The 19,026-nt window shown below is 39.6% G+C and overlaps 2 gene segments (V, D, J or C); both read left to right on the forward strand.

Moving 5' to 3' along the window:
- Positions 1–721: 721 nt before the first annotated feature.
- On the forward strand, positions 722–1,228 carry LOC100939171 (immunoglobulin kappa variable 1-27-like). The segment is given in 2 exon segments: positions 722–779; positions 906–1,228. Coding segments are annotated over 2 exon segments (378 nt in total).
- A 16,566-nt stretch (positions 1,229–17,794) lies between these two features.
- On the forward strand, positions 17,795–18,564 carry LOC100939239 (immunoglobulin kappa variable 2D-29-like). The segment is given in 2 exon segments: positions 17,795–17,843; positions 18,233–18,564. Coding segments are annotated over 2 exon segments (381 nt in total).
- Positions 18,565–19,026: the final 462 nt, after the last annotated feature.

Genomic DNA, 19,026 nt, shown 5'->3' on the forward strand with positions numbered 1-19,026 from the left:
TATCATGTTGGCTGGCCTAGATGAAAGAGGTAGGAAAGAACATTGAGATATGGAGGATAACAATTATGTGTCTGGAGATGGGAGATTAGATATGCCAGATAGCCAGTGGCAGGACCCTTCCTTGCTGTGGCACTATTTTCAAGTATTAGAGGTTTTTTTAAAGTTTTTTATTTCTTTTTTAATGAGCAAATCTATCTATCTATCTATCTATCTATCTATCTATCTATCTATCATCTATCTATCATTTGTGATTATACTTTAATGCATCTGCATCCATTGTTGGTGGCACTGACAATTTACAGCACTGGGGGTTCCAGGGAATTGGACCAAAAAGGAAGTCTCTCTGACCTTAATAGTACTCACCTGTATCAAATGCAGGAAACTTCTAAAATTTCTTGAGTTTCTAGAGATGTTTTTCCCTAGCAGACCTTATCATAAATAGAAAGCTAGCAAGAGAAGCATGTCATGAAACATGAAGAGAGCAAAAGAACATTCCACACATAGGACAGTAGGCTGATTCTGTCCTGTAGCCCGCAGGGAGAAACACATGCTCTGCAGACTTTGGACACCTGGGAGGCACTGGGCCTGTGCAGTGTTATTGAGATAAGTCATCTTTGCAGCTGTGCAGATTTGCATGTCCCACAGAGCTACGCCTACTGCCCTGAACATTTATCAATAGGCTGGTGACACCCTGTGCAGAAGTCTCTCTCAGTCAGGACACAGCATGGACATGAGGGCCCCAGCTCAGCTCCTGGGACTCCTGCTGCTCTGGCTCCCAGGTAAGGAGGGAAACAACAAAAATTTTATTCAGCCAGTGTAGCCATTAATGCCTGGCACTTCAGGAAATTCTGCTTAGAACAATGTATTCATCATGTGAATATGTGTTTTTATGTTTCTAATATCAGATACCAGATGTGACATCCAGATGACCCAGTCTCCATCCTCCCTGTCTGCATCTGTAGGAGACAGAGTCACCATCACTTGCCGGGCAAGTCAGAGCATTAGCAATTATTTAGCCTGGTATCAGCAGAAACCAGGGAAAGTTCCTAAGCTCCTGATCTATGCTGCATCCACTTTGCAATCAGGGGTCCCATCTCGGTTCAGTGGCAGTGGATCCGGGACAGATTTCACTCTCACCATCAGCAGCCTGCAACCTGAAGATGTTGCAACTTATTACTGTCAAAAGCATAACAGTGCCCCTCCCACTGTGATACAAGCCCGAACATAAACCATGGAGGGAAGTAGATGTGTGAGGCTGGGCTGCCCCAGCTGCTCCTCCTGGTGCCACCGTCTGCTGACAGCAGTTCTCAGATGCAGCCAAGGTTTGAAGCTCACTGGAAAGTTTTGGTAGAAGGGGTCAGGGAGGCACATTTACATTCTATCTCTCTTTACCCTCAGCTCCATCAGCTGATATGCAAATATCTCTCCTGATTATTATTAATAAAGGACAAAGAAAATTAAACCTAGGAGGTCCACATTGCAGCAAAAGTCAGACTTATACAGAAAAGGAGAAGTTACTCTAAATATTTTTAAAGAATTTTTTTGATACAGGGGATTAGAGTCTAAATTATGGCCTTTCAAAGATCAGACATAAGTACATACACATATAAGTGTGTTCAGCCAACAACATATCAGATAAACATATTGCACTTATATGTATATTGTAAACATTTATGCTCCGATCCCACCTTCTTCCAACACTACCCAGATCAAGATCCACACTCTTCCCAGCATCTCAAATATCTCCCCAGGTTACTTCCCTGTCAATTCCATGTTCCATCTATCATCATCCTAGGCTTCTGCTGTATTTTATATCAATATTTATTAATTTTTCCTATACTTAAGCTTTATATAATTGCAATCATACAGTATTTACTCTTTGATGTTTTGCTTATTTTGATCAAAATATTTTTGAGCTTCATCTGTGTTGTTTCTCTGGCAGTAATTGGTGCCTTTTTATTGAGGAACAATTTTCTGTGAATATGCCAAAATATATTCATTTTTCAACTAATGATTTGTTTTTGGTTTAAGAATATTACCGGTAAAAACCTTAAGAACATTCTTGTGCTTGTCTTTTGTGGACTTATGCACTCATTTCTCTTGGGAATATTCCTAAGAATGGAAGTGCTGAGTTACAAAGTTAGCATAGATTTAGTCTTACTAAACATTGACGATAGTTTACTGAAATGCTGAACATGTTTACACGAAACCAACCGCATGTCATTAAAGTCTCAATTGCTGTCAATCTTTTTCAGTACTTAGTACTGTCAAACTTTTTATTATATCTAGTGTGGAGGCCAAAGCAACCCCATCTTGGATGCTAATTTTCCATGTCTGACTTCTGATTAACCCGAGTTCTGGAACGGTCTGTAAGATTTTCAGTTTATCTATTGTTTCTTATTTAAGAGCAAGTACTTAGCATAAATCCTGCCCTTAAACAACCTTGATGTAATCAGTCTTTGATTGTTGTACACATCCTTTCTGAACCACTGGTCTCCTATGGTATACAAGCCCTATTTGAGAGGGATCATGGCAAGTGATTGACCATCTTAATCTCCCTGCTGCCAGAGACACAGACACAGCTTCTGTTAAGTCTCTATTAAATGTGTCTTTCTGAGAAGCTGGATGTGTCGGCCTCTTTCTTCAGCCTTTCGGCTTCCTCAGGCATTGGGGTCAAGTTTGCATAGATCTGCCCCGTCATGTGCGCTCCAAGGTCAGAGTTAACTAGGCCCATGCGTGTTTATGTCTTTCCACAATGTCAGACTTTTACTGATGCTATTTCCAACACAGAAGCTGCAAGCTACATGGAGCTCCCAAGGAGTCATTCGATTGTCAGTGTTGTGGGCACACAGGCTAAAACCATTGCACAAGCTGGTCAATACTGCAAACCATACATAATAGTATTCTTAATCAATACATAAACATTATAAGTTAAAGTTTACACAATGTAACATTTAACACCAAAAGAAAAAAATAGGAGAAAGAGTTATCAAATCAGTCCAGGGGTAGTGAAGAAGACAAAAAGAATCCTGGTCTGGCCTGAAGGTCCCTTGGTCCTTGCAAGGAAGAGTTTTTGATGTGGCAGAGCCTTCTTAGGCAGATGAGGAGTTCTTATCACAAATGACAGCGGGATGGTTGTGAATTAAGATGGCCCTTTTGAGATACTGACAGCCTGCACTTTCATGGTCACAGAGTCCTCTGGTGAGAACTCACAGTGGAAGAGTGTGCTTGCTTGTGACCTTATCTGGTTGGATGCAGCCTTTATTTTTATTTTTTTATTTTTTAGGCAAAACATTTTATTCTTGTTGGCAAGCTGTCCTATGAAACATATAATGCAGTCTTTATCTCAGATGAAGTTAATTATGTCAAAGTTCCACTATACATATCTACCACAAAACATCTGTACTGACTGAAGTTGTATCATGATTAAAATTTATACTTCCTTAATAGGTAATGATGTTGAGTCACTTTTCATATATTTATTTTCATTGGCTGTTTGCATATCTTTAGGAAAGTTCCTGTTCAAATTGTGTGTGTGAGTGTCTGTGTGTGTAATGTTATATTAATCATATACATATATATGATTAGAAGTTCTTAATTATAATGTAATCTAATTTGCCATTTTACTTGTCATTTTTTTCTCCTGTGCTTGTTTTGTGTGTTTATGTGTGTCCTCTGTTTAATAAATTTTTACCACCAAAGGGCTTAAAGGTATGCTCCTATGCTTTCTTGAAGAAGCATCATTATTTTACCTCTCACATATAAGCTACAGTCTACCTCTAATTCATGTTTTTGCCTGCGGTGAGGTGGATCAAGAATTTTATTTTGATGTCTTGTTTTATTTATTTTTATTTTCATACTCAACAACTCCTCACCATTTCTTGCAAAAATAGAGCAAAACACAACAAAACAAAAAACAATTGAAAACCTATACCTCACTCTATTGCCATGTTTAAAAATCTCATGAGTGTGTAAAAAGAATCTTTTTCTTGACTCTTTGTCTATCTCTGTACCTACAGTACAGTCTTAATTACTGTGGCTTTATTATAAAGAAAAAAAAAGTCAGAAGACATAATACCAGATTTTTAGACTTAAGATTTTCTTGGCTATTCTACGTCCTTTGAATTTCCATGTAAATTCTAGAATCACTTTCTCAATTTCAAAAATTCCTTTGGGGATTTTAATTGGACTGCACTGAGTCTATATATCAAATTGGAGAAAACTGAAATCTTTTTTTTATTATTATACTTTAAGTTTTAGGGTACATGTGCACAACGTGCAGGTTTGTTACATATGTATACATGTGCCATGTTGGTGTGCCGCACCCATTAACTCTTAACAATATCAAATCTTCTGCTCTATGAACATGAAAATGCTATTTATTTATATCTCCTTTAATCCACATTGTATGCAGAGACCTGCCAAGCCATTATTTCTAGTAATTAAGTTTTAGATTCTTTAAGAACTTATGTACAAATTTTATCAGCAAATACAAATGTTTTGCTTATTCATTTCCAAACTCCATGGATTTTGTTTGTTTATTTGTTTTGAATTTTTGCATGTCTTAGGACCTCCATTATGATTTCGTATAGTGGATGGTTCAGTATTTTTTACAATTTGAAAAGTAAAATATTTAATATTTTATCACTAAGTATGATGTTTGCTGTAGAACTGTCTGTACCACTTCTCAATAATTTTAAACCTCAGTAATTCTAAAGATGGATCATTTGTAGATGTTTTATCAGAATTAGGTGCTTTTCCATTATCCCAGGCTTGCTCAGAGTTTTATTATGAATAGCTGTTGACTTCTTTCAAGTGATTTTCAGCTACTATTGAGATAATAAAAGCTATTTTTCTTAATTCTGTCAGTATGATGCATTATATGGATTGATTATGTAATGTTATAATAACCTTGCACTTCTGAAATATATTCAAGTTGGGCATGTCAGATTATCTGAGAGAGAGAGAGGTAAATCTTCCCTTTTTTTTTTGAATGTTTGTGTCTATGTTTATGAGAGATACTGACTTTTAGTTTTTCCATTTGAAATGTCCTCAATAGTCTTTTGATCTTATCACTCATTGTGCAGTTGTCAACATAACTTATCAAACTAGACAATGAGAGATTAAAACATGAGCAACATCATTCTTAAGGATCCTTGTGATTATCAAGATGCTGGAGGGGATAGAGAGATAAACCTGAGAAATATTTCAGTGAGAGAGTTGATGGGACTGAGGTTTGCACAGCAGATGGCAGTTGATTTTTAAAAATTGCTTATTTTTGTAACTATATTTCCCTTCATAATTTTTACCCTTTACTCTGTGTGTAGAAAAGCATATTTTATCTTGCTCTATTAGGGCACTTGTGTTTTCATTTCTTTTTATAAATCTGAAATTCATGTTTATTTGTGAATTATCACTTTGCTTAAACATTTTATACAATGCTGTTCTAGCAATCTGAGATTTTGGAGTACCATACCGCTGATATTGAGTGGCAAACATAAACATAACCACTAATCGTACCTTACGATCTAAATAGAATACATACTGGTTGGAGTGGGGAAATTGTGCATATCATGAAGTAAGGACAAGCATTAGAAATAAAGGAAATATTTCTTAAGAAATTTGATAGCTTAGGAAATATCATTTCATAACACTTATATTTTCAGAAAAATATTTGATGTGTTTGTGTTCTATTTCTGAATTAGATGCCACAGTGATCACTGTGCTGACTCAGGCTCTGGTCTCCAAAAACAGTTGGATCGGTTAGGGCTGAGCAGTGACTCAACCTGGTATTGGCAGAAACCAGTTTAGTATCCTGCGATTCTTACTGTGTATGTGCCTGTCTGACTTCACCCTGACTCAGTGGAATTGGTCTGAGACAGATGTCTTGCTCACAGTTAGGAGCTGAAATTATGAGGCTCCCATGTGATGAGGAAACAGCCTTTCTTCTCATTGTAAGATGAGTTCTGAGGGCTTTTTTGCATCTGTGAATTGTGACTTCTCACAGGGAACTCACACACTTGAGTGACCTGAGAAGACCATGAAGTGTGATGTGTTTAACCTCAATTACATCACCATTTCTCATGTGATATTTTTTTTATTCATTTCAGTTGTCAGTGGGAACATTATGGTGCCCAAACTTACAAAACTTCCAGACAAAGCTTCATGAGAGAAGTTGAAAGGCCACCATCAGCTGAGAAGCTGTGACGATATTAGTAGCTGCCTGAATTGGAGCCAACAAAAACCAGGTCAGGCTCTGAATCTTATTATTTATAGTAATTATGACGTGCACCTTGCTGTCCTTGCCAGGATTAGTGACAGTGGGTGGACTGATTTCATCCCCTCCATCAGCAGCCTGGAGGCTGAAGATGCAGCGTATTGTTACTGTCAACAACATAGGAGCTTGCCTGTCATGGTGTGAGAACCCTGGACAGCGAGAAGACACCAGTCCACTCCTTTCTCTTGTCAAAATGACTGATATCTAAGTGGGAAATCTAATGAACCCCGCAGAAAGGGCCTTTGGATACTACTTTATCCCATGATGAAAGACAGGAACCGAAACCATACACATTTGATGGGAATTTGGGCTCATCCACTTAACAGCTGTGTGACTTTCAGGACGTTACTTAAACTTTCTTTGCTTGGTTTTCCCATCTGTAATAATAAAAAATAAAGGAATAACTACATCACAGGGTATTATAAGAGTTGAATAGATATTTTTAAAATGTTTATAAACAGTAAACATTTGATAACATTACTTATCATTATCATTTTGCTCCAACCGGTAATTATATATATAATATTTCTCACCATATTTTTAAATTTGAACCATTTCATAATTTAAAAATTGTTTTGCAACTTCCACTTCTGTAAAATGGTGGAATGGCTTATGTGGAACCAACCTGCTGGGTACAACTACAAAAAAGCTGAATAAAATATGAAAACGTGTTTGAAGGCATTAGAGCATCACCATGTCTGAGAGTCTGATTACTTTTGATGTTTTATCCCTGACATCCTCCAAGCCCCTCCTCCTTTTTTCTCTGCCCATATCTCTATAAGCACTGGTAGGAAATTCCCCACAACCCTCCAGCCCACAGGGAGAGCATTCTGTCACTCTCTCCCTTTACTAACTCTAAAAGCCTAAACTCTGCCTCTTCAGGCAGGTCTGCACCAGCTCGTGCCCACCCCACACAGGCATCCTTCGTGGGAACAATAAACACTCTCTCAAGTTTTCTTGGCTTCAACTTAATAATTATTAATTAGGAAACCAGCCCATCTACCTCCATGATGGGGCATTAAACATTACAACCCAGCAGGTCTTCGAGGAGACAAGAAAAGCAGGGAAGCATAGACAGGTGAGCACTAGTTTTGTGCCTTCAGTGTCCCTTGAGACATAAGCAGGCTCAGAAAGAGAGACCCAGGCCTGAAAATCTGAAAGAAAGGAGGGGCCAAGAGGCCTCGGAGTCCATCAGAGCTTTAAAAAAATCTCATATGGCCACAGGTGAAAAACTGTCCTGAACGACTGCAGAAAAGGAGGGATCCTGACACATACCGAGGTCTTGAGGTGAAATCTTGCTAGGGAAACATACCGGGGAGAGGATGCACCAGGAGTAGCAAGGCACCACCGTGCTGATACCCAGGCCCAAAGTAGCGCAGTCCTTTGATGGCATTAACTTGGTACAGCCCTAGCATTTCATTCTGGCAGAATAAGAAGTAAATCCTCTCTGGAATGTGAAAATTATTCCAGAGCCCAAAATTGCTTCTGAAATGTTGTAAGGCAAGTATCAGTTTAAATCTACATAGATATTAAGTGTATTAAACATAGTGTGATTTCAATCAACAATACCCAAACATACAAAATGGAGAGAAGAAAACAGGCAACAGAAAGGGACGAAAATAATTTGTGGATATTGGGCCAATAGTATATTATATGCTGAATGCATTCCATGACAAGTTCAAGAATTTTAGCAGAGAACCAGAAACTATAAAAAGAAATCAAACAAATGTCAAATATAAAGTAATTCAAACCAATAACTCAATGGATGAATGTAACGGTAAATTTGACAGTTAAATTTGCTCTTGCAAGTGATCCGCTGGAAGTTTGGTCAGGCCATGAGGCAATTTGTAATAAATAAAAAGAATAAAATCATTTCTAGACAAATATGATGAACATGATTTGATTTAATTAAGTGTAAATTATTGTCTCAGAAATTGTAAATTGATTGATCCTCAGGTGAAAGAAGCAACACTCCTTCCATTTTAGACCAAAATGTGTGAGAATTTCCTGACTAGAGAAAGAACACAGAGCACTGGGCAAGAAAAGGAGACTGAGTGATGAGGTGGCAGCCTGGGACCCTTGAACCCACGTGAAGCCCTAAATTCCGCAGGCTTCAGTGCCATGTGTGGAACCAGAGAGCAAAGTCATTTGGTTCAAATGCTTTGAAAAGCATTGCTCTGCCTGTAATCCCAGCAATTTGGGAGGCTGAGGCAGGATAATCGCTTGAACCCCAGAGGCAGAGGTTGCAGAGTCAAGACTATGCCATTGCAGTCTAGCATGGGCAACAAGAGTGAAACTCCGTCTCAAAAAAAAAAAAAGCATTGCTCCCTGCCTTCAGACACAGCTTCCAATACAGTTTTGAAAAATAATTTGAATCATGCCATAAATATTGGAATGTAAATATTCCATAAAAATCTAGAATGTTCTCCATTTAGAGAAGACAAAAGAGGCAGTCTTCCTGCTCTATAATCATCTGGAGGGCACTGTCCTGCTCTGAAGTTGAGCTCTAGCCAGAGCTGATAATATGAAGACCTTTATCTGTGCAGCCATCAGCTCCAACCCCCAGCACTGCAGGGGAGCTGAGAGAGGCCAGATGCACAGACATGGTGGAAACTGCCCACAGATTCCGACTGAGGGAACAATGAAAGAGTGGAGAAAGAAATCACCGACTGAGCCGCTGTGGGCCTCAAGTCTGATAAACTTACGGTCACTCTATTGCTAACTAGAGAGCGTTGGACAGCAACGTATTTTGTGGCCTCCACAACACTTGGAAACCAGACATGAGGAAATCCCAATTCACAGGTATTAACATCTAACTGAAAGCTACCTACCACTCGCTTTATGTTTCCACAGTCTTGGATAGTGCCTGAAAACCATTTATGATTGTTTAAGGCATCATAAACAAGCAAGCAAACAAACAACAAAGCGTGTTTGAGAATATGCAAAAAAGACTTACCTTATTCAGTAGGAATGACATTGTCAAGTACCAGGAAAAAACACCAGGTGTCTTGGCAGAGTTGACCACAAGAGGGGGCACGTGCGCAATAGCGATCCTAGAGAGGGCTCTGGGATCTCGGATTAACAATGGCCCAGAGTCCAGGCTGGTTCTGGGTATTATCATTATTATTATTATTATTATTATTATTATCATCATCATCATTATTATTACTATTACTATTATTACTTCATCATCCCAGTTCATAGTTTACCATTTTCATGCACTAATAATTTTACACCTCTTCGCGCTTCTCATTTTTCTAGCTGACTCTATTGTAGAAGGACAATTAACACTTAGGACTCAGGACAACCTAATCAATGGGTAATTGGTTAAACATCAGTTCCCTCTGTCACATACTGTGACATGCAGAGTGTGTGTAAGCCTGGAGAAATGATTCACAAGAAATGTCCATGAGGAAGAGCTGTGAGAGGGTCTGTCTAGCAAAGGAGAGGAGTGAGGACTAGGTTTTTGGAGTGTGGCCTAGTAATTGAAGGGCATCAAAAGGACAAGGATCAAGATGTTCTTCGTCCAGGTATGAGGACGTGCAAAACCTGCAGGTCCTCCCAGGCCAGTAGTCATGGTCTCGGAGACTTGTAGATCTAACTGTCATTTGCTCACATCCACAGTCACCGCCTGGCTCCAAAGATAGCACTGGTATGGGCTAGCTTCCCGGATGCTCCAGAAGTGTAGATATAGTTTGCCAATGATTAAAAGGACGATGAAAATTGTATATTTGGTTAGATTTATGTCTATGACTCCATTCAGGAAAGAAAAATGGGTAGAAGAAACAGCTCTCTGAACTAAATGAAAAATCACAACCTAGTGACATTTTTCCTTTCCCATATTGATCCTTTAATATCATGTTTGACACTTCAGAAGGTCAGCTGACCCCCAGGATATTTATCCTTAAATCATGGTTCTGCTCAACCTGAGCCCATGGTTGGACCATGCCCAGGCATCTGAGTACAGCCGGCCTGGGAGCCACAGCGAGGCATACTCTCTCACAGGAAGCTTTGACTGAGGTTCAGAGATGAATGCCTAGCACTCAAGGTCTTTTGCATAGAAACATACATGGGCTATTTGACCGCTCCATCAAAGGTGTGAAAGTGAACCTGTTATCTGATTCTGCTCATCTAGGCTGAAAACACACTTCCGGAAGATTCCCCTGCCCAGGATGGTCTTGTTGGGACGGATCCTCTTGCCCCTGGTGCTCTGCATTCATGGTACAGGATTCTTTGTACATATAAGTAATTTTCAGGATGAGAACAGTGGTGGCCACTCTTATCCAGTGGGTGAGACAGTGAAGATCAATGGCCAAAGTTTATATTTCAGCCTTTCATTCAGATGGCAGAGGCTTAAAAACCTGAAGAACACCTAGATATGATGTATCTCTTCTTTTTTCATTCACAACCATTGTTTTTGACTTGTATTCAGACTGATCAATCGTTTTTCCACACTTTCCCATCAGGCTACTGTGCTGACTCAGCCCCCATCCCTCCTATCTGTGGCCGTAGGTGACAGGGTCTCCATCTCCTGCAAGGCCAGTCACAGTCTCATCCATAGGAATGGAGACATCTACTTGAACGGGTTCCAACAGAAGCCACACCAATCTCCTCAACCACTGATCTTTATATGGTGACAAACAGGGCTCCTGGGTCCCAGCCCGCCTCAGTGGCAGTGGGTCTGGGAGGGAGTTCACACTCACAATCACCAATGTGGAGCCAGGAGATGTTGCATATTACTTCTGTGAGCAGCGCACTCACTGGGACCCTATACAGTGTAATGGCCCTAAACATACACCTCCCTGTTAGGCCTCTGAGCCCAAGCTAAGCCATCACATCCCCTGTGACCTGCATATATACATCCAGATGGCCTGAAACAACTAAGATCCACAAAATAAGTGAAAATAGCCTTAACTGATGACATTCCACCATTGTGATTTGTTCCTGCCCCACCCTAACTGATACGATATAGTCTCCCCTGCCCTTAAAAAGGTACTTTGTAATATTCTCCCCACCCTTGAGAATGTACTTTGTATGCCTACCCCAAACCTATATGAACTAGTAATAATCCCACCACCCTTTGCTGACTTCTTTTTCGGACCAGCCTGCCTGCACTCAGGTGAAATAAACAGCCTTGTTGCTCACACAAAGCCTGTTGGTGGACTCTCTTTACACGGACACACGTGACACTCCCATGCAGGGTCAACCCTTCTGCTCAGCTGAGCATCTCCTTCCTCCAGGGAATCAGTATCTGAGCAGCTGCTCCTCTTAGAAAAGAAGGAAGTTGGGGTGAGGTAGAAATGGTGAGGAGCCCTTGAAGGAGGTGGGAAGATGTGGTGTGGCTTTAAGCCCAGGGGTCCCTCTCATTAAATGATCAGTGTCCAGACAGCATTGCTGAGGCAGCTCCCAGAGGGCTCCATCCTAAGTCTCTCTTCTCAGGCCGCCTGTATCACTGGCCCTGAAGAAATACTCTCCTGTCGTCCACGGCTCCAAGAACACAGTTTGCATTGCCCTGACTTTGCTGCTCAACTCACAGCCTCACTGCAGATTCCACTGGACCATACACAGTGTCAGATCCATAAGGAGGTACTGGTCTGTTCTAAATCAGCTGTTCTGATTCTGAACTTCCTGCCTTATGGCTCATCTCCATGAGATTCATGTGCTCTACCCTTTCTGGCTCAGCCATGCTCTTCCTGGCTTCCCCTAATCCCAGGTTTTCCCCAAGAAGTTTGACAGGCTTCTCCTCTAAGTATGTTGTCAACTTATTTTCTTACTTACTTGATTCCTGGGGAAACAAGTCCTTTCAAGCCTAGGGCATTCTGAGACCTCGGGGATGCAAGGCAAAAAGAGCAAAGCAGCTGCATGTGTATGAGACTGAATTGGTCACCTAAACTGTCATTTAACTTTTTTGCTAAGTCATTGCTTTTCTCTGGAAATAGTTTTTCAAGATGCAAGTATTTGATTTTTAAAACATGTGTGGCTTTTCCAAATGCTTTTCTTCTAAGTCTTCTTCTCCACAAGTCCAAGTTTGGCTAATTATATCCAGTAAAGTCTGGTAACCCTTCTCTAATAGCTCCTCTTTCCATACCCCTAGCAACACTCAATCATAATCCCATTGATTCATCAGATCACAAATGCAAAACTTGGAAAAGTATATATTTTTCATAACAAATGCTATATATTTTAAACTGAAGCCCTAGAATTTCATATTCTCCAATATCGTGTCTCAACTGTGTGAATTATAATATGGCAGCAATTGTATTTCAATCTCCCCAGTTAGGAGCAGCTCAGTGCTTGCAGTACCTTTCCATTTGATTTCTGTAACATTCTGAGTGGTAGAAAATTCAATTCATTTATCCAATTACATGACTTAGTAACAGCTGTCTCTTGGCATAATACTTCTGTGTTTTAATAATCCTATTGCCCTGTTCCTTTATTCAAGCTAAAAACATTCCATTGGTAAATGGCATCACTGAAAATTTACTGTTTAAGAATGAACATTATTTTTTCAATATTCTTAATTGGTTAGTAGACTTCAAAAATAACTAAATTCTGAAAAAAAAATAAGTAATGGCAGGCTCAGAGAAAAATAAATTATTTCTAATAATGTGAGGACATGACCAAACAGGAAGAGCAGTGAAAGCAGTTGCGTGTGTTCCCTTTGTCCAAAACGTTTTACAAAAAGGATTTTATTGATCATAGTCCTTCATCATCACAGGTAATAACACATGTTGACATTATGCAACTCAAGATGATGCACTGGCTGACAAGGACCAACTCTTCTGTGATATTCTTGTCAGAAACGTGTAATCTGAATTAATTAATAGAGAAAATTAGAAGGGCAATCTTAAAAATCATTGATAGTACCTTTTACAAGCATCAAGATCAGGAAAGACAAAGAAAGAATAAACAATGATCACAGATTGGAGGAGATTAAGGAGACAAGAAAACTAAGTGCAATATGTCATCCTGGATTTGATACTGGAACTTAAAAGAATCTTTAGTGAAAAATTTAGTGGAATCCAAATATGGAGTAAATACTATTGTATCAATATTAATTTTTCATTTTATATCATCCCACTTTGGTTATTTAAGATGTTTAATATTAAGAGAAGGTGGAGGAGAAGTATATTGAAACAATCTACTACGTTTGAAACTTTGTGTAAATCTAAATTTATTTCAAAATTAATTGAAATATAAAATTTAAATAAAAGTAAGAAAAGAACATGAGTTCCTAAGAAGAAATTCCACAAGTATCATTCTATTTTTCCTCCTTTTCTTATTTGTGATTTCTGTTTCTTGTAATGACAATCCTGGTTTCCATTATCTATAGCAGTGGTCCCCAACCTTTTTGGCACCAAGGACTCGTTTCATGGAAGACAATTTTTCCACGGGTCTTAGAGTGGGGGATGGTTTTAGGACTATTCAAGCCATTATATTTATTGTGGACTTTATTTCAATTATTATTACATTGTAATATATAATGAAATAATTGCACAACTCATCATAATGTAGAATCAGTGAAAGCCCTGGGCTTGTTTTCCTGCCACTAGATGGTGCCATCTGGGGGTGATGGGAGACAGTGACAGATCATCTGGTATTAGTTTCTCATAAGGAGCACACAACCCAGATCCCTCACACGTACAGTTCAAAATAGGGTTTGCACTCCAGTGAAAATCTAATGCTGCTGCTGATCTGACAGATGGTGGAGCTCAGGTGGTAATGCAAGCAATGGGGAGAGGCTCTAAAGACAGAGGAAGCTTTGCTTGCTTACCTGCTGCTCACCTCCTGCAGTTGTAAAAGACCAAATGAGATGTTGAATTCAATAGAGTTATTTTAAAGATGTTTAAAAATTTTATTTCTTTTGATCAGTACTCTACGATCAAATACTTAAAATGGAAAATATGAAAAAAATGATTAAACACATTGTACCTAGCTGAGGGATTTTTCCTAACCACTGCACAAATGAAGACCACGACATTGTGTAACTGCCCAATGTGTTCACCTTGCCTGCTGCCTAGACAGAGCTGATTTCTCAAGACAGGGGAATTGCAATAGAGAAAGAGTAATTCAGGCAGGGCTGGCTGTGCAGGAGACCAGAGTTTTATCATTACTCAAATCAGTCTTGCTGAGCATTTGGGGAGCAGAATTTTTAAGAACAACTTGGTGGGTGGTGGATGAGCCAGTGAGCTAGGAGTGAGTGCTGATTGGTCAGAGATGAAATCATAGGGAGTCAAAGCTGTCTTCTTGCACTGAGTGAGTTCCTGAGTGGGAGACCATAAGATCAGATTAGCAGTTTATTGATCTGGGTGGTGCCAGCTGATCCATCAAGCTCAAGATCTGCAAAATATCTCAAGCACTGATGGTAGGAGCAGTTTAGGGAGTGTCAGAACCTTGTAGCCTCCAGCTGCATGACTCATAAACCATAATTTCTAATCTCGTGGCTAATGTTAGTCCTACAAAGTCTATCTAGTCCCCAGGCAAGAAGAACATCTGCTTTGGGAAAAGGCTGTTATTGTCTTTGTTTTAAACTCTAAAACTAAGTTCCTATCAAAGTTAGTTCAGCCTACGCCCGGGAATGAACAAGGACAACTTGGAGATTAGAAGCAAGATGGAGTCAGTTAAGTTAGACCTCTTTCACTGTCTCAGTCATAATTTTGCAAAGGCAGTTTCATTTGCAGTAAAGAGTTTTGGTAGACATGAGGCTGGCCACACCACACGAGAGACAGAGTTAGTACTCAAATCAATCTCCCTGAAGGCTTGTAGTTAGGGGTTTTTCAAAGGCAGTTTGGAGGAAGGGGTGGCCAGGTAATGGGTGCTTGCTGCTGATTGGTTGGGTCAGAGATGAAGTCATAAAATGTCAGAGCTGTCCTCTGGAGCTGAATCTCTCCTGAGTAGGGCCACAGGATGGGGGTTAGCAGGTCCAGGTGGAGCCATTGCTGTCAGATATGCAACAATACTTGAAAATATATCTTAAAAGGCCAATCTGCAATAGTGGTGTTATCTGCAGGAGTATCTGGTGACCAGTCCACACCTTAGCAGAATCAGGCTCCTCTCTTCCCACAGTTTAATGGCCTTTCATGATCTTTACAAAGGTAGCTGAGTTTTGGCTAACCCATATCATCATTCAAACTATAACCTAAATGGCTTCCAAAGTTAGCTCTGCCCAAAAGCCCAGGAATAATTAAGGGAAATGCAAGATGGGGAGGTGGGTTAGATCAGATCTCTTTTACTGCCATAATTTTCTTACTATTAAAATTTTTGTAAAGGTGTTCTCAAAATGGCAACTTTCAATAGAACAGTACAGGTTATGAAGACAAAAAAATACCAAAAAAGAATTTTAAAACTGAAAAGTAGAATAACTCAATTGAAAATTTAGATAGGTACCACAACAGTTGACAGTGTCAGAAGAATCAGTGAACTTGAAGATCAACCAATAGAAATAATCTGTTCCAAAGAATAAAGATGTAAGCAGCCAAGCAAGACCTCAGAGATGTACAGGTCAGTGTGAAGAACACCAACAAATGTGGATGGGAGTTACAAAGGAGAAGGGAGAGAGAAAGGAGCTGAAAAAGTATTTGAAAAAATAATGGGAACATCTTTTCATATGTAATGAAACACATTACTACATAGATCCAAGAAATGTGATGAAACACATCCAGGTGAAGCAAAAAAGATTCATAACTACACACATTGTAATTAAAATGCCGAAATACAGTGACAAAGGGAAAATCTTCAAGAGAAAAAAAACACTATGTACAGAGATACAATAATGTAGACGCTGAATAAGGGTCCATTATTTCTAATGGAGACTAGAAGACGGTGGAATGGCGTACTCAAATGTTGAAAGAAAAAAAATCAACCCAAAATTCTATATGCAGCAAAGGTGTACTTTAAGAATAAAGCGAACTAAACATATTTCTTTGTCGATAAACAGTCAAACTCTGTAACATATTTGAAGAGATTTATTCTGAGCCAAATGAGTGACCATGGCCCCCAACACAGCCTTCAGGAGGTCCTGAGAACATGTACCCAAGGTGATTGGGGCGCAGCTTGGTTTTATACATTTTAGAGAGGAATGAGACGTCAATCAAACACATTTAAGAAATACATTGGTTTGGTCCAGAAAGGCAGGACAACTCAAAGCAGGGGTGAGGATGAGGGGTGGGGGAGCGGTGGAGGTTCCAGGCTCTAACTAACATTTCCTTGTTGACAATTGGTTGAGTTTGTCTAAAGACCTGGGATCAATAGAAAATAAATGTTCAGTTTAAGATAAAAGACTGTGGAAGACCAAGGTTCTTTTGAAGTCATACAGTGGTTGCCCTTACAGACAATAGATTACAAATATTTCCTATTCAGATCTTTAAAATGTGCTAGACTCTTCAGAAAAAGAATCTAGCTATGTTAATAGAGATTCTTTACAGATGCAAAGTTTTTCCCCACAAAGGACAGCTTTGCAAGGCCATTTCAAGATAGGGCAAAGAAACATGTTTTGGGGTAAAATATTTTAATTTTCTGCCTTGTTGCATAATGTTACACCACAGTCAGGTTGGAAAGTAAGTCCAAGGATATGTAGGGTTAAATAAAACCCATCTGATGAGAATTTATAGTTTGTAGGGCATGACTCCCCAGACTCCTTAGTTAGGAACTGGGACAAGGAAAAAAAAAAATCAGAGCTTAGTCCTTACCTTGATAAACACAAACGAAAAGAAATTATTACTTGTAGACATTCAATAAATTATCTGAAATCAATTCAAGAAAACATTTTTAAGAATCACAGGAAATTATAGAGGACAGTAATTTGAATCCACAAGCAGAAATAAAGGCCTCAAAATAGTAAAGAACTGGGAAAAAAATAGACACAATGATAAAAAAAAGTTTACTTCAATTTCTATGATATTCACTACCAAGTACAAACAAACTATTGTGGTAGATGTCAGAAAGACAGTTACTTTGGTTGGGATGGGGAGGAAGTTATTGAATGGGAAGGTGTACGAGATAACCATCCAGAGATTTTGAAATATTCTATAAGTTTCATCTGGATAGTGAATATACATAAAACTTTATTCATTCCACATTTAGGATTTCTGCCCTTTATATGTGGTTTATTTCAATTAAAAAAAATAGAAAAGCCAAACCTAGATTCTTTTAAAGAAAATTGGAGGCAAGAAAAAAGAATCAGCCAATATTTATGGAAACTCAACTTTATTAAAGACAAGTGCAAAATGTGCCTGGAAAAGCGGGGAAAAAAGGAAATATTATAATATGTCCCTTCTCCAACTGAGGCAACACAGATTTTATCTTGCTTAGTTTTCCTTGAAACACGCAGGATATTTTATGTCCCTTTGCCCACAAGAGAAGCCCTCATCCTCCTGTCGTTGCGCCTAGCATCACTGCACCCACCGGGGGATTTGCATATTGTCCTCTAGGGAGGACCTTCCCTTGTGAGTCTGAGATAAAAGCTTAGCTCTAACCCTTGCCTTGACTGATCAGGACTCCTCAGTTCACCTTCTCACTATGAGGCTCCCTGCTCAGCTCCTGGGGCTGCTAATGCTCTGGGTCCCTGGTAAGGACAGAAGGAGATGAGGGAGGAGAATGGGGTGGGAAGGTAAGCCTGGGGGCCCCACTGCCTTCCATGTGTGTTCTGCCCTGCCCATGTGTTAGATGTACAGGTCTTGTTCTCCAGGATGGGGAATGTGAGGTTTAGATCTGTGAAAGCGAGGACGATTCAAAAAGAAACAAGGACCTGTGCTCTGGTGAAGATTGTCACACAGAAAAAGGGAGGTGGTGTAGGTGACTTCTAGAATCCCCTTTGCGGCTTGAAAATTTGGAATATGTTTAGTGTATAAATACAAACAACAAAAAATTATATAGCCTGAAATAACAAATGAAAATTTATTAAAAATGACACATGATATTTGTACATATCCTTCCACTTCTTTCTATTTATTTCAGGATCCAGTGCAGAGATTGTGATGACCCAGACTCCACTCTCCTTGTCTATCACCCCTGGAGAGCCGGCCTCCATCTCCTGCAGGTCTAGTCAGAGCCTCCTCCATAGTGATGGAAACACCTATTTGCATTGGTACCTGCAGAAGCCAGGGCAGCCTCCACAGCTCCTGATCTATGAAGTTTCCAACCGGTTCTCTGGAGTGCCAGATAGGTTCAGTGGCAGCGGGTCAGGGACAGATTTCACACTGAAAATCAGCCGGGTAGAGGCTGAGGATGTTGGAGTTTATTACTGCATGCAAGATGCACAAGATCCTCCCACAGTGCTACAGCCCTGAGCACAAACCTCTCTGCTTGCAGTGGCCCAGCTGCTCACATGTGATGTTTGTCTGGGGAGCAGCACAGCACGTTCTTTGAGTCTGTGCATGAGGAAAATGTTGGACAACTCAGAGGAGCAGATTGGTCTCATGAATTCCTTGGTTGCATCTCAGGAACTACTCACTTGTGAAGCTGCAAAAGCCTTGACATGGCAAAAGCAGTAGGAGAATGGGGAAGGTCCCATGGAGCTGATGCTGATTCATGATGCAACTGAACAAAAGCTCATACGAATCCTCCTTTCTTACATTTCTCAATTGAAGTTAATCAGCATAAGTGCCAGGCAATTGATACAAATGTTGGCAACACATGCTGAGTGCCTCCTCATTTTTATATATTTCATCCATTTTTATATATTTTAATAGGATAATTATTTGGTCATATTTAGAAATTAGTATTTTCCACCTTCCAAACTTTCTACTTTC

This window comes from Pongo abelii, chromosome 12 (assembly GCF_028885655.2).
Source record: "Pongo abelii isolate AG06213 chromosome 12, NHGRI_mPonAbe1-v2.0_pri, whole genome shotgun sequence".
In the NCBI taxonomy this organism is placed as follows: Eukaryota; Metazoa; Chordata; class Mammalia; order Primates; family Hominidae; genus Pongo; species Pongo abelii.